This window comes from Fukomys damarensis, unplaced genomic scaffold (assembly GCF_012274545.1).
Source record: "Fukomys damarensis isolate Sample0158 unplaced genomic scaffold, DMR_v1.0_HiC HiC_scaffold_34, whole genome shotgun sequence".
Lineage (NCBI taxonomy): Eukaryota > Metazoa > Chordata > Mammalia > Rodentia > Bathyergidae > Fukomys > Fukomys damarensis.
The window spans coordinates 12,584,700-12,600,838 of record NW_022900946.1 but is presented as its reverse complement, the minus strand read 5'-3'; the positions used below and the strand labels follow the sequence as shown (position 1 = coordinate 12,600,838).

The 16,139-nt window shown below is 43.5% G+C and overlaps 1 protein-coding gene across 1 annotated transcript in view; it reads left to right on the top strand.

The window, feature by feature from the left end:
• Nucleotides 1-16,139, top strand: part of Snx29 (sorting nexin 29) — a 457,962-nt gene that overhangs the window by 224,084 nt on the left and 217,739 nt on the right. Inside the window, exon 15 of the mRNA XM_033758742.1 lies at nt 5,444-5,550. Within this exon, the coding sequence (XP_033614633.1) occupies nt 5,444-5,550 (107 nt within the window). The remainder of the gene's footprint in view (nt 1-5,443; nt 5,551-16,139) is intronic.

Genomic DNA, 16,139 nt, shown 5'->3' with positions numbered 1-16,139 from the left:
CGTGCAGCACCTGCCTGGAAAGTGCGAGGACCTGAGTTAAATTCCTGGTACCAAAAATAAATAAGTAAGTAAGTAAATAAGAAAATACTGCTCTATTATATGGTCTGTGGGCCTGTCTTTGAGGGACACAGACACACCTGTACTCTGTGGGAGGTATTTTTTGCTTGTATATCAAATAGTAGGATATTCTTCGGGTTATATTTTCATTATTTGCATACTATGTGAACCTTGGCTTTTTGACCAGAGTTAACTCTCCATAAAGTGGGCTTACATCATTGAAGAATTAAATTTCACCTTTCTAAGGTTTGGAATTTACAGTGTTCTTAGAGTACTTTAGTTGGCAACAGAAATGTAAGTTTGTTGCTTACATTATATGTGTGTGTGGTGGGGTATTTGCCTGTAGGGAGGTAGGTTTCCTTTCCTTTGCTGATGTAACATGTGGCCTAGGAGGTATGTCACGGGGCGGTTGGTACTGGCTGGGGAGTGGGCTCCATGAAGGAAGCAGAGTGGAGCTGGGAAGAACTAAGGTTTTGAGGTCTGGCAGACTGAGCTTTGTGGTGTCATGTTCATCATTTAGAATGTGTTCTGAAAACCCTGTTTTCCATTTTCTCATGTCCTAAATGGAGATGTCGTATGATGTTATTTCAAGTGTTGATTGTGGTTGTATAAATTGTTTGAGGGGTGTTGCACTCTTGGCATGGAGCCTGAGACAATAGTGAGGGGTTGAACCTTCCTTGCACCACTGAGGTAGCCATTTCTTGCCTGTATTCTCTCTTTCTCTCTCTCTCTCTCTCTCTCCCTCTCTCTCTCTCCCCTTCTCTCCCCCTGTCTCCCTCTCCCTCCCTCTTCCTCCCTCTCCCTCCCTCCCTGTCTCTCTCCCTCTCTTTCCCTCTCTCTCTCTCTCTCTCTCTCTCTCTCTCTCTCTCTCTCTCTCCACACACACACACACACACACACACACACACACACACATATATAATCTGTCATATTATAGTTCCCATGTACTGGGCTTGGCCTTTCCTGTGAATCTTTAGGCAGAACAAACATTTCTCATTTCTCATTTCTACCTTCTCAAAGGTAGGAATTAGCTTAGTAGCAGCCAACATTCTCTAAAAAACGAAAGCATGTTAGTATTGCCTCTGAGAACCAGAGACAAAAGCTCCCAGGAGAGGGGTCTGTATGACACTTGGCCCAACAGGAGTCTCATACTGTTGAGTGTCATTCTGTCTGCATTGCAACTCGGGCAGGAAAATATCCACGCACCCACCCTTTCCCAAGCTCCCCTTAGCTTTTAGGCCTCCTGGTACTTGTGGGACAAAAGTCTGAGCAAGAAAGCGCTGTTGTTACTTAGTTACTGTGTTGCTGCTTACCCTTTTGGGAAAGGCAGTGCTGTGGGGGAAAGAACCCAGGCCTGGGCTTGATTCTGGACCCTGTGACCTTAAGCAAACCGGATCATTCCATCTTTCATTCAGAGCCCTCCCCGGACTTCCTTTTTGTTCACAATAAAATACTTTGGCCTACAAATCCTAACCATCCTCTTTTTAGTCTTGTTTTTATTCATCTCTTCCTCATTCATTATCTTTTAACCACATTTGCCTGCTTACTGTTCCTAGAACACAATGGTGCTTACCTCAGGGCTCTTGCATGTGCTTTCCCCTGGAATACTCTTCCCTGGGGTTCCACATGACTTGCTCCCCTGCTTTACTCTATCACTGTACAGAAACTACCATTCTACTGAGGCCTTTGCTTATATCTTATTTAATCAGCATACTTCTTCCACCATTTTCTTCCTTATGAAGCTTCCTTAGTACTTCTCACACCTGGACACAAAATAGTCCCTTCTTTATTTTCTGACCACCCTTTTCCCCAGTAGAATGTAAGCTACATACAGTATTGATACTTTTTTTCTTTTTTCTTTATGGCACCCCTGGGTCTCTAACATCTAGTTCCTGGCACTTAATGAATCTTCAGTAGTTAGTTGAATGAGTGCGTGAAAGACTCACCTAAGGACATCCACTGGGGGTGTTGTCCGTTCGCACAGCTCTACTGTCTCCCCACCAGCCTCAGGGAACACCTGGAAGATGGACTGTGTTACTGTCAGGAAGACTGTGTCTTGCTGCAGTAACTGTGGGAACCTACTGTCTTGTTGGGGCTCATGGGCGCCTTACTCAGGGTGAGCCCGTCTCCTCTGGAACCTCAAAGTATCTCAAGTTCCCCAGCCCACACTGTGGCTTGCTCTTGTAGGCCTGGGAGCACCTCCCTGTGTTCATTAGAGTGTCCTAGGAAAAATATCTCTGAGTTTAAAATCTCTCTTTATCTGCTTTCACCACCAACACCTCACGCTGTGTGCATCTGGGTTCATGCTAAGCTTGTTTAAATTAAAAGCAAAACAGTAACCTTATCATGCTGTTTGCCAGGCTATTCTCGGTGGTATTTGAAAAATTGCTTAAAATAACTTAGGCAGAAACCCCATGTGTTCTCTGGTGCCTGCTGGTGAGACCAGCATAGTGTGTGCTCATTTCACTTGACTTATCACAGGTGCCCCAAACATATTCAGCAGGCTGCAGTGAGGTGAAAAACCGTGTGATGTTCTCCAAGTTCGGATGACCTGCTAATGGTGCTCAGTAACACACACCTCTTCTGGAACATGAAAAGTAGTTCTTGTTTAAAGTAAATGCCTTTGTCCTTCCATCAAACACAGGTTCAGTGTCTTAACTATTCGAATTTAGCAAGAGGAGGCTTATTGTTTTTGCCTGATCATTCTTTTTTTTCTTTCTCTATTTGGAGTCTGACTTCTATAATTATGCCATCATGGAAATTACAGGAGAAAATTGCTGACTACTGAGTAGATAGGCAAGTAAATGGCGTGTAGATTTTCCTGTGAATAATGTGGATGTTAACTAGGTGGATTGGGTTAACAGGGGATCCTGTGCTAGGCAAATAATGCAGAAATGTCCATGTTTGATATGAGATTATATGGCCAGTGTGAATCCTGTTTGGAGGCTTCGTGAGATTATTCTTTTGAAATGCTTTGTAAATCCCAAGTGGTACGTCAAAGCATATAATTATTTTGAGTTTTCTGAGAATCCACTGAAAATGGGTGTGAGTAAATTTTGGTTACTACATTGTATTGATCACCTTTCTATTACTGACATAAAAATACCTGACTTCCATAACTTAAAGAAGGGAGGATTTATTTTGCCTCACAGTTTCAGAGGTTCAATCCATGGTTGGCTGGCTCCAAGGCAGAAACATCATGAGTAAAGATCTGTGAACCTCATGGTGGCTGAAGCACAGATCGCGGGAAGAGCCGATGAGGGGAAGGTGGCAGGGACCAGGTACGTTCCCCAAGGTCATGGTCTCATGACCCACCCAGACATACCAAGAAATGAGCTTTCCTGATCTTCTAGGTGTCTCTCATGCCTGACAGTCAGGATTGACATACATAAATACATATAACACAGCTATAACTTAATTTTTGCTTTCGACCTATCTTTGTGTTTGGCCTTTTAAAAACCGCAATTTAATTTTCTTGCCCAAAGTGGAAATATCCAACCATGTAGATGAAAATTACTGTCTTGTGGAATATCAGCAGCTGTGTTTTTTATTTGGTCCTTCACCAGGGCAAAATGTGAAGTTCTGAACACTGTAAAATTAATTCAAAATATGGAGTGAAATTGTTAATGATTAACTTTTGGGTCTAATATTGCATTGCTAACCAATGTTTTAATGCATTGTGTTCTTGAATTCAGAGCCAGCTGTTAGGAACATAAACAGAGAGGTATATTTTTCACCTGGGATTTTTTCAATTTTGAAACTGATATGCCACGCTCAGGAAAGATACAACCTAAAAAAGTTTTAGTTTGATCAGCCACAAATTGTTTGTGTTTATTGTTTAGATTTGACATTCACAATTCAATCACAACTGATTCTCTTCAAATTAATCAGTTTGCTGAGTGATTGATGTGTGAAGAATATAGAACGGTATTATAACCTGTTATTTTTAGCTCTCAAATAACTTGTTATTCAGACTTTTTGCGTTGCCTTCTCTGAATACTCAGATGTTCACTTACTCCCAAAGCTACTTGAAAATAGACGCAGCTGATGTTGTGCTCGTGTGGACTCAGCCTGTGGGATGAGTGACGGACGGAAGCTTTCCTATCAGCTCCCTGCTGATTCTTAGCATCTATGATTTTGCTGTTTTGTTTTCTCTGCAGTTCTTTAAGGGAAATTAAAAAGTAAAATGCTGTTTTAATGGGATTTTCAGAGGATATGAATGTAAGTTAATGTGTTCCATCTAGTATTTTTCAGTAGAGGTCCTTTACATCTTTTCTTAAATAACTACTTCTGGTTGCAGATTGTTGCCGATCACTCCCTTCAGTGGCTGGGACGTTACTCACCTCTGGGTGGAAACGGTTTAGCAAAGCATGGATCACATTCCACATCACCCCTGGCCCTAACCAGTGGTGGTCTGATGGAGACGTAGTCACCAGGGTGCTGGAGGCTGAGTCACAGGTCCCCTCAGGCCTGGTGTTTCAACTTGCTCAGCCTTCCTCACTTTCCTTTCGTCCTGGAGGCCACTCCTTGTCCCTGGAGCCCACCTTACATCCTTGTTTGCCTCATTATCTCCTTATTGTGGTTGACAGAGGCATCCAGCAGTTTCATCACTCAAAACACGCAGGAAATGTAAGCTGCATAGTTGATACTTGTTTTGAAACTGGAGGCTAATTTATATTCTTAAGACATACCACTGGACCTTTTTCTTACTCCCTGGTAAGAATTCTGTCCTGCTCTGGTTCTCCTGCTTTTCTTGAACTGTCTGGTTTGTCCCTGTTTTTTCTTCATTTGCTCTTCTGGATGGAGCAGGTGCACACAAACATACACCTTGTGGTGGAAAGGGCTGCCTGCTGTGCCCTTTTGCCCCTGACCAGAGGGATCAGTTTTCCTCTAGCACAACCTGTGTTGACCTTGTGTGTTGGTTTTGGAGTTTTTCCAGAGGCTCCTTGCTGTCCTCCTAAGGAGAGTTGACCGAGGCCAGTTCTCGATTCCTCATGTGACCTGACCTCATCGCTGCTCCACACCAGGCTGCTGCAGGCAGTACCTTGTGGCATCACTTTTTTGTTGTTGTTGGAGAAAAAGAGAATTGGCCAATATAAAAGATGCACTGCAGAAAACATTACTTATTTTCCCGAGATGGAGGAAAGTGCTGAGATTAACCCTGATTCTACCTGACAGTTCTTACTGTTTTAAAATGCAGTTTTTCATTCACTTTATTGTACTTACTGTATGAGAATGTTACCATGTTGAACTAATTAATTTTTGTTTGTTTATTTTTCATATAAAGAACTTTCTTTCTGGAGGAACCATTTATGAACAAAGAAGTTTTTGTTTTGTTTTGTTTTAACTGGTAGGGTACTTACGGAGCATCTCTCTTTTCCTTAAGCTCTGCCAAATCTTTGGAATGTTGATGGAGAAGTCACTGTTCCTGAACAGAAGCCAGGAGAAGTTGCTGAAGAGCTAGCAAGCTCCTATGAAAGGAAGCTCATCGAGGTAAGCACTGCTTGGGAGCATGTGTTTTTGTTCCTGCTGTTAGCTGCTCTGGAGGCTTTCTGGAAAAGGTCCAGCCTGGAGAAACAGGCTTATAGCAAAGACACCAACCAGTGCTCTACCCTACCATCTCTGGGACAACAACCACCACCAAACCCAAAGCAGAAAACCAGTGCATTGGATAAAAAAGTAAAAGTTAATTATTTTTATAATATCACTAAATGAGAAACATTTGCAATTTATGTTTCAAAACTGGAAGCGAATTTATATTATACACATGTCTGTAGCTTGGTTTAAGTGTCTATTTCCTGACAAAGGTAGCAAAAAAAAAAAAATTTCTAGAAGAATACTGCCCATCGATTTCAGTCATATATTAAAGCAAGACTGTACATGAAAAGTAGAGTTTGTTTAGTATTTAAAAGATGATTTAATGTGAGGAAATTTGTAAGTCATCTCATTAATAGGTTGAAAGAGAAGAAAGATATTATATTGATAGAAAGTCATTTGATAATGTTCATCATTGATATGTGATAAAAAATCCTGATATATAAACTCAGAGTACTTTGACATGATGAAAGATTTATTAGAAACCATTAATTATCACTATACTCAGTGATAAACGTGGAGCCTTGGCTGTTTACTCATCGTGTGTATGTTGGGGTGGTTTCTTGGTGGCAGTGTTATTGTAGTGTCAGTATACACACACGCATATAGAAATCTTCAGGTATTCTTCTGGTACTTTCCAAATTTTATTTTTCTAACTAGGAAAACACCAATAATTGTTATGGAGACATGCATGCCTGAATTAGACTTTGGCTGCAGAAGCAAGGCATTGGAAAAGGAACCCTGGAGCCCGTTTCTGGTTCAGGCCACCATTCTTAGAGTGTGTATTATTTTTGTGTTAGGGAGCTTTCTATTTCTATGAAAAAATACCTGAGAAAATCAGCCTAAAGCAAAAAAAGGTTTATTTTAGCTCATCGTTTCAGAGGTTTCAGTCCATGGTTGGCTGGCTCCATTGTTTGTGGGCCCGTGGGGAGACAGGGAATGGAGCAGTTAGGAAACAGAGATTCGAAGGGGTCAGCTACAAGATACAGTCTCCTAGGCTACAGCCTCAACGACCAACTTCCATGGACTAGGCCCCGCCTGTTACAGGTTCTGCCACCTCTAATAGTCCCTACAGCTGTGCATCCATCAATGGATTAATCCACTATCGTGATCCAGTCACTTAGGAACGCTACTGCCTTTTAGACCACACCTTCAACATATGAGTCTTTGGGAAACATCTCATATCCAAACTATAACAGTCTGGTTCCTGAATTAACTCTAAGGAAGGGAAATAACATGAGAAGAAATTTGATCTGACTCAGGTGAATTCAGGGGAAGGTAAGCTTTGGCCTTTGCTAGAACAGGATGGAAAGGAAGAGCTGGCATTGACTTAGGAAGTCTTAAAGGCTGGGGAAATTGTCGTGTCGTGTGTGGCCTCTGCCTTCCACTGTGTCAGTGTTATCTAGTGCCAGAATACCAGGTCACCAGTTCATGCCCAGAAAGCCCAGTTGGAGTGGGAAGCTAGACCCTTAGCATTGTGATAGCTTATATGTTTTCACCCCACTTGGATACCCAAGCCCTGGAAGACAGAGATCAAGTCCTTTCCATGTCTGTATTTTCAGGAGCTATTTCTTGGCAGGTGATAAAAGCAATCCTTTGATGAACATATTTTTTAAGTTCTCCTAGGATAGGAGAGTCTCAGTTTATTGAATGCACAAAGGGCCGATGAATCAGGGAAGGTGAAAGGGTTATCACACTGAAAGTGGGTGGGAAGGCTGTATTCGTCGGGAGACCAGGAGAAGAGGTACAGTTGGAAGGCCTTGGCCTTGGGTGCCCATTAGAGAAAGCACCCCTTCTCCAGAGCCCACTGGCCTCTAGCACTAGGTTTGGAGCAGGGATCCCACCATAGATACAAGGTGCACAGGTGCAAGGCTGATGCCTGCTTTGAGAAGACAGCCTCTGTCTGTCAGACCTGCTAAACAGGCACCATTAGCTCATTGGGTGGCTGGTTCTTGGTTCAGTGTTCGGTGGACATGGGGAAGATAAAGGTCAAAGCCCTGTGCAGGGAAATAGTGGGCAGATTAGAGGAACAGAATGAGTGAGGGGAGAGAAGTGGTGCTGTGGACAGAGAAGTAGGTGGGTCAGAGAATAGTGCCTTGGAGGTCGTTTGTGGTCACGCCACCACCTGAGTTACCAGGTGAAAGTCTAGTCGTCTCTTGGTTGACTTGAGCTGGATGTGGGGAATATGGATATGGATAAGTCACACAGGAAGTTCATTGTCAGATCCTCTTGCCTTGCTGTTCTCTTAACCGCTAGAGTTAAAAGTTAAGCTGCCAAATGAGGAAGCTAGTGGCTCACGAGTAATGATTTCCCTTGCCAGCCTTAAGCTTCCTTCTCTTTCTTCTGTAATTCTCTTAGTTGGGAGCAGCAGAGTTTCCAGCTCTAGTCAGCAGGCTGAAAGCAATATGAGAGTAAAGCTGAGATGTCCTCAAGTGGTGTGTACTACCCTAGGTTGATTTTCATTCTTTGGATGTAAAGTGAGGTTGTTTCAGTGTTCTTTCATCTATGAATAGATTAGCATTTCATTACACCAAGACATTTGCTGAACCCTTTGTTTTTGTATGAATCAAGTCCCTGCAATGTTCTTTGTGATGCTCCTCTGTCATTTTGTTAATGGGTTGATTTTTACCCATAGCAATAAACACTTGTGGGAATAGAGTAATGAAGGAGTGTGGAGAGAAAGCTGAGGCATTCTCTTTCCATTTGAAAAGGGCAAAGGAAGAAGAGACATTTTACTTTGAATGATAGGGCTATTTGGAATATCCCACCCACTGTGACTCATCTGAATGTAAAGGGAATTTCTGAACATGCTGTGTCTTTGGAAGAATAAAAACCACTCCCCTGTCTGCACATGTGCACAACACATTTGTCCTTGATGGCCTACAGTCCACTGTCTGGACATCTCAGAACCTGAACTCAGCAGCATACAGTTATTTGTTAATAGTGGGTGAGCTTTAAGTGCCAAAAAGTAGAGGTAGAAAGATTGTTTTGGGAGTGGAAATATGGCTCTGTGGTGGAGTATGAAGCCCTGTGTTCTATCCCCATCCCCACCCCCCACAAAAAAGAAAAGAAATTCTGTTGGGTGAAATTTAATCTGGGTGGGGAAGAGCACTACTACCATAGTGGTCACTTTAATCCTATCATGTCAAGGGTGTACAGTTAGTTCTAGGCACCGTGCTGAGGCTTTATATCACCATGAGACCCTTAGAAGAATTCCTTGAGGAAGACACCATTATTCTCTCTTGCTTTGAGAAGCAGCTTTGAGAGATTTAGTAACTTTCTTATGATTTCTCAGCTGGTAAGAAGCAGAGTGAGATTTGAGTCATTGGGCATTTAAGCGCCAGATCGCAAGCCTGTAACCTTTGTCTTGTGCTCTGGAAGGCTGAGATGGTTGAAGGGAAACAAAAGAAAATAAAATCAACAACAACAAAACCCAAAAGTTAACCTAATAGAAGAGACTATCACTAGTAATGTTTGAGACAGTGAATGAGAGGGCTCAGGAGGAGAACCAGTGGCACATGGCAGAGCCTGTGGCAATATCAGCACTTGAGGTGGTGCCCTGAGGAGACAGCACACTCCCCTTGCTCCCGGAGAAGGAGGGAAGAGCCTGTCTCCTTTGTGCCTGGAGTGGAGGGACTTGGCAGGACCGGGTGGCAGGGAGCTCCTTGGGCGTGGGGCTCCCATGGCCTTTTGAGCTGTGTCTTCATTGCCTGCCATGGTGACAGGATAGTGAGAGCTCTACAGACACTGTACTGTGGAATGGACTCAGTTGTTTAGTGAAATAGTAATAGCATGCTAAGTGTGAGTTCTGGAACCCCACATCAGGAGCATGTGGAACAGGCCAGCACAGGAACATCCTAAAAATAACTCAGATCTTCTTGGTGGAAAGAATTAATAAGAGGAAACATGGGCTTGGTAGAGTGGTCGGGCTTCCTTCTGGCACCGAGCTTTCAGGGGAAGCAGAAGTCATTGAGCTAATTCGCTGGCATCTTCTTAGCGTGTTGGTGTCTAGCCTTTGGCTTCTCTTTTGCCCTGCCCTGTGAACAGTAGAGTTGATTATTGTAGGGATGAGCTAGAAAGATGTGAGGCTGGGGCAGATATGTTCCTTCTGCGGCCTTTGCTTGCCCAGATTGAGTTTTCCTTCTTTCTTGATTGCAGAACGACTTTTGTGGCATGGTCGTTGCCGTTTTCTGTGGATAACAGTTGTTCTTCATTACCCCAGGGTGCTGAGGTGAATGAAGCAGTGTCCGTGATTAGCGAGCTGGCCAGTCCTGGGTGAGGCAAGCATGGCCGTGTGTTGTCAGGAGGTGGATGGAAGTGCCAAGGTGAAGTGTGCCACAGGGCCGGAGCCGAGTCTTTAGGAAGCTCTGCCAAGGCCAGCACCTGGCCACAGCTGTAGATAGTTCTTCTCTTTCTTTGGGACCATGGTGATGTCATTCAGAATTTCTTTTGTAAATTCCATCCTTCTTGAAAACCCAAGACATCAGAAGAGGTAGATTTTTTCTCATCATTGGACTTTGAAGATAAGATACCAGCCACATCCAAGACAGATATAAGACTCTGACTTCTTTTACATAAATTTCTTTAGTTTAGACTCATCTCCAGAGGTTTTTCTCATTCTATTATAGCAGTTGCCTTCAAGAAAAATGTAAAATGATGGTAGCATTTGGACTCTGATCCTGCGTCTCTTTACCACGCCTTCTGCAGGTTGGTGCCTTAGAGGACACACGCTGCTGCCCTTCAGACTGACTTCAGGCTTGCCACTTTCTACCATGTGCCCTGGACGGGCCACCCAGGCTCTCTAAGCTCAGTTCCTCCATTGGTGGAATGTATCTGGTAAAACCGACCAGAGGGTTGCTTTAGGGACCCAGCACAGGGTATCCAGGTCAGAGCCTGGGGCGGGTGGGTGTCATCATATGTTCTTTTCTCCCCTCCATGTTGATTTCCTGCCACTGCCATCTGTCTTGGTGGGATGGTGAATCCAAGCACTCTGCTTTCTCGCTTGCTCACGGATGGGGATTTGACCTGAGCTGGGGCAGTGGGGCTCTAACTCCTGAGTTGTGCAGGAAGGCAGTGATGTTTGGAAGGCCATTGTTCAATAGCACGTAGTAATAAACACTGATTCAACAGGTCAGTTGCAGCGTTCTAAAACTCTTCTGTTGTCCTGGACCCTCCAGAGCTGGTTAAGGTCCAGTCCCTTCTCTGAGCCAGATTGCTCTGTTCCTGTTTATAGTAAATTCTGTTTTAGCTTAGATTGGAATCTGCTTCTCTTCCTTACCACCAAACTGCCCTAATCTGTAAGAAGCTGTTTACACATAAAGTATCAATGGCTGTTACTTCTCATCGTTTCCTCTTCCATTCATTGCCTCCCAGAGTTGAGCCCTTTGTGCTGCCACTGACCACCCTGAGTCTTCCTTTCCAGCCCGTACCGCAGCTGTTGGCTCCTCCTGTGTGCCCTGTACCCAGAACTGCCAGTTCACCCTTTGCAAACAGAGCTCTACTTCCTTCCATATGGTTGCACTCAGCTAGCTGTTGACTGATTTTTCAAATTATAGGATACTTATCATTTACTGTATGAGGGTAGTTAGTCCCTGAATTTTTGCTCATGGGTGAAATAAATGGTATATTAATGATATTTATTCTCATTATAATGGCAGAGTTACTATTAATAGGAAAGTAAGATTAAACATCAAGCTGATAAAAACACATTCATAATCACACACTGTAGATAACTGTTTATTTGATGATCACTTTAATGAAATACAGATGTTCCTGAAGCAGCTGGAACCCTGGGCACAGTGGCACTACTAATGCTTGCTTCCCAAATTGGCAGCCGTGGGCTCTGCTGCCTTTGCTGTATCTGGGAGTGATTTTTATACAAGAAAAACATGGCATTTAAAATAAAATACTGGAATCCGTGTAAGGAATTGAGAGGAAGAACACTGAACTAAAATCTACAGTAAACTGATGCTCAAAATGAGGAGCATGATGTAAAGTGCTGGTTTGTTTGTTTTTAAAAGCATATGGTGCTGAGAGGATTGAGACCAGGGTGTCACCTCATGTAAGAGGGAAATAGGTTTGCTCCCCAAGCAAAACCAAGTGTTTAGTGCTTGATTGTTTATAAGTGAAAAGTGGTAATGAGTTCACTTTTATCAGGATAGATGTTTTTCTTCTTAGTGTGAATGATTAATAGGGACAAACCTTTTAGTAATTCTTAAAACCTTTTTCTCATGGAAAGGTTGAAATATATATAAAAATAGAATGGTGTAATGCTCCCCTGTGTCCTGTCACCCAGCTCTAGCTGTTAGAAACCCTTGGCTCGTTTTCATTTTTAGTTTTTCCAACTCCCTAGCCTCTCACAGGGTTTTGAAGAAAGTCCTAGATTCTGTATTATTATATTCCCAAGTACTTCAGAATCTATCTTTTAAAAAAATAGCTTTTGAAAGTAGAAAAAGAGCAATCACAATAACAACAGTACACCTTAAAGAGTCTCGTAACAGCCCTGTGCTATGGTGAATCTCAGCTCAGACTACCAGGGAGAGGGACTTCTCTGAACGGAGGCTTTCTGGGATGGGGACTTTTGCAAGGTTCCTCTTCTTCAGCTTCCTGAGGGAGGAACCTTAGCATGTAATTCACACAGGATGGCTGTGCCCTGGGCGTTTCTGCCAGCTGGATCTGCGAGTTGGATCTTCCCTTTGCTTGGTTGGTTCTGTTGACTCCAGTTAGCGACACAGAGTTGTGTCTGCTGCCCAGCTGCCCTGGCCCTTGGAAACTGAGGCACTGGGGCCACAAAGGATGGCCATAGCCTGCAGGGTTTTGTCAGAGTAGGATTTCCAGGCTACTGTTTTGTGAATGATTGGTCTCTCAAGGCCGAAGAGACAGCTGTATCATACAGGTGATCCCATCAGTGTTTCATTAAAATGTTTTTAGACCACTACTTCAGTAACTTTATAGATGAGCCAAAAATGTCTTTATGTAAAACTTGACAGAAGAGTATTCAGAACCTCCTATACCTATCACCTGACTTACCTGTTATTAGCCCAGGACCAGTCTTTCTTTATCCATATATCCTCATATTTGTAAGTAATTTATTAGTTGAGAAAAACTGCGTCATTAATTCTGGAGAATTGCTTCCGTCAGTACTTTCTGAGGGCCTGTCATGTGCTTGGCACCTTGCCACCTGTCAGGCCTTTCTTTGGTGGCATTTATTTAATGAAAGCAACTACAAATACTGATAGCATGTGGAATAAATTGAAGGGTCATTGTGTTTGTAAACATTATTAATTGCATCCCATCGATTGTCTAATGATCGCTGCTTCTTTACAGGTGAAGAAACTGAGGTTTGAAGGTTGTTAGTCACCTGTACATGGCTATGGGCCTGCTAGCAGGTTAGACCTAGGATTCGCCCTTAGCTGACCAACCTCAGAGAGTTGGTGCTCTTTCCTCACCCCGAGTGGCTTTTTTGGTTCCTGGCTAGAAATAGGAATTGGGCCTTCCTTGTCAGTCAGCTTTAACTTTTAACTCTAAGGGGAGCCAGGACAATGAAAACAGTGGTAAGCGTGCCACCTATTAGCTTGTCAAGCCCAAGGAAACGATTGAAGGAATGAAGAGGAAGAATAGAGACAAATTGTAGCTGACCCGGTTCGCCACTGTAAACAAGCCTGGGCATTTGCTCAGCCATCAGGCCTCATCTGATGTCTCTGGTGCTCCTCAGGTGGCTCCAGTCTGTAGCAGTGTGCTGAGGTGATCTGGGCAGTGTGACTTACTTTTGGCAGTGCCTCTTCTCATAGTTTTTCCTTCTTTCCTCATCAGCCCCGTCCTTCCTGTCACCCTTTGTGCTCAGCTGCAGGTGACAGTCCGCCTCTCTTCAGGTATGCCCCAGTGCCCAGAGCTTCCATCCTTGCGTGTCTTTTGGCTTCTCTTTTCTGACAGAGCTTTGGCGTGCTGTTTCTTGTGCCATGGTAGGGTCGTCACCCTCAGTGGGTGCTGGTACCATGGCCTTGCTGTATGCTCAGTTGAGTTCACCTGGTGGGTTGTTCTCCATGGCCCCATTTCTGTCAAAGCCTGCTTTCTGTTGGTTTTTCTGGTCTGCAAGTCTGGAGTTCTTAAGAATGAACAGATGAACTTCTGAAATGATCAGTACTCCTTTTTGGGTGACAGATAAAAATACTTGTAATTATAGTGGCTGGTTGTCAGCTTTTCAGACTCACGCTATTTTAAGCCTGCTTTTTATTTACTTTCTTCTCTAAGGTGGGAAGTGCTTCTTGAAGCTTCTTCTGGGCCCCGAACAGGAGTCATCTGGTCATGATGGAAAGGATTCAGGAGATACCATCCTGTTGGTCTCACCTTGTTTTATCTTGTTTCAGCTTCCCAAGCACAAACTTCTGTACCAGTAGGGTTTTCTAGCTGGAGCCCTGTTCTTTCTCCATGTACTCTCCCCTGCCCATCTCCCCTGGCTGGGTTTTTCTCACCTTTCTGATCTTATCCTGGGAGCCATCCCTGCTTCCCTTCTGCAGCCTTGAAGACTAGGTTCATTTACCTTCCAGGTGTCTTGTTGCATCCTCTGTGTCTCCTCTCTTAATCCTGATGGTTTTGTCTTTGCCTGTCTTGTCTGTGTTCTTATTTCATTCTTTCCCCATGTCCACTCACGGTGGACTTAGAACTCATCTAAGTTCCATATTGATGCAGGAGCAGCATGAAAAAAGGCTGTGACCGGTGGGGTGGACTGGTAGACTGTAGAGAGAGAAGGCGGCACACAACACCTTCAGTTTTTTGTTAGCATTGCCTGTCATTGGGCATGTCTTTGAGGTTTCAGAAGCTACAATTAATGTTTTTCTTTTTCTGCTCTCAGCTATTTGATAGAAATTCCTTTCTCAATCCAGGCCAGGCATGTCTGACTTATTTAGGAAGATTTAGTTTCAAGATGCTGTGCTTGTTGGTCCTAAAGGACAGTTCTGGAAGACTTTCCAACTTGAACAGTTTGTGGCTAATTGAGCAGTGTGGCCTAAGGGTATTGTGTTGTTTTAGAGATGGCCCTTGATATGTTATCATCAGACTTGGGACTTTGCTTCTGATAGTTGGATGCTCTTGTTTGTTTTATGAGGGATCTAAAACCTTCTCTCACCTGCCTGTCTTCTTCCTCCATGAGGCTGCCACAGAGCACAGTGGCCTTGGTGTTAATCCTGCAAAGACCAAAGATGCAGCTCAACTTTCTGAGCTTGTGTGTAAGAGCTGTTGCTGACATTCACCTGCGCAACTTCATGTGGTGTAAGTAGATGCTTTCACCAGAGAGGCTCACTCACCCAAAAATGAAGCAATAAGTGGGCGAATCATTCAAATGCAAACTAATGCAATTGGCATCAGCTAGGAAGTGCCTACATCACTGACCTGGTTGTCACCCTTTTGCTGTTTACTCCTCCCACTGACCTACCTTACAAGGCAGTGGCCAGTGGAAACGGATTCTTAGAAGGATGAATAGCATATCAGGGTCACACATCTGGGAAGTAGGGGGGCCCATGTTTTAACCCAGTTCTGTTGACACAGTAGCTGTGATCCTGTGACCTCACTCTTCACTGTGTTGGTTTACAAAGGTGTCACTGCGAGATGTGATGGCCTTGGATGGATGTCAAGCTTCTAGCTTGTGACTGTCTTTCAGCTGCGACTTTTCTAATGCTTAAAAAAGACCTGAGATCTGGGCATGGTGGCACATGCATGTAATCCCAAGGATTCAGGAGCATGAGGCAGCAGGATCGCAAGTTTGAGGCCATCCTGGGAAACTTAATGCAACCTTGTCTCAAGACTTAAAAAAAGAAATAAATAAAGAAAAGGAAATAGAAATGGGGATGTAGTTTAGCACTAGAGCACTTCTCCAGTATGCATTAGAACATTGGTTTGTTCCTCAGTACTGAGGGGATGGGATTTGGGGAGAGAAAGACAGAGGGGCAGAGAGATTTAAAAATGAGACTCAACAACTTTGAGGTTTTGTAGCCTTTCTCAGTTCATTTATCAAATCAATTATGAAGCTCAGCTAATAACTTACTTTGATCCAATAACTCTGTATAAAAAACAAATTAAACATTTTTATCTAATCCACTTTGGGGGCCATGTTTGAGTAGATTAAAAATAAAAGCAAAAAATTCTTCTTATCTGTTAATTTTGAGCCATTCTTTGGGAAGCTGCCCGTGTCTTTCTTAGTGACTGCTAAGATCCTTGTAAGGTAGGCTCGCTTACATTTTTATAGTGCTTATACTTTTCTAGGCACGTTTTCTGAGCACTTGCCTTATATAATGTTACCCTTACATTCACTCGGTGGGTATTACTCCTGTCCTGATTTTATTGAGGAGGAAACTGAGGCATGGCGAACCTACTGATTTTTAAGAATTGATAAGAGAAGGGGCCAGGGATTTAGCTCAGTGGTTCGGTGGCCTGCCTTGCAAGTGCAAGGACCCAAGTTCAATCCCCGGTACCAAAAAAAAAAAAAAAAAAAA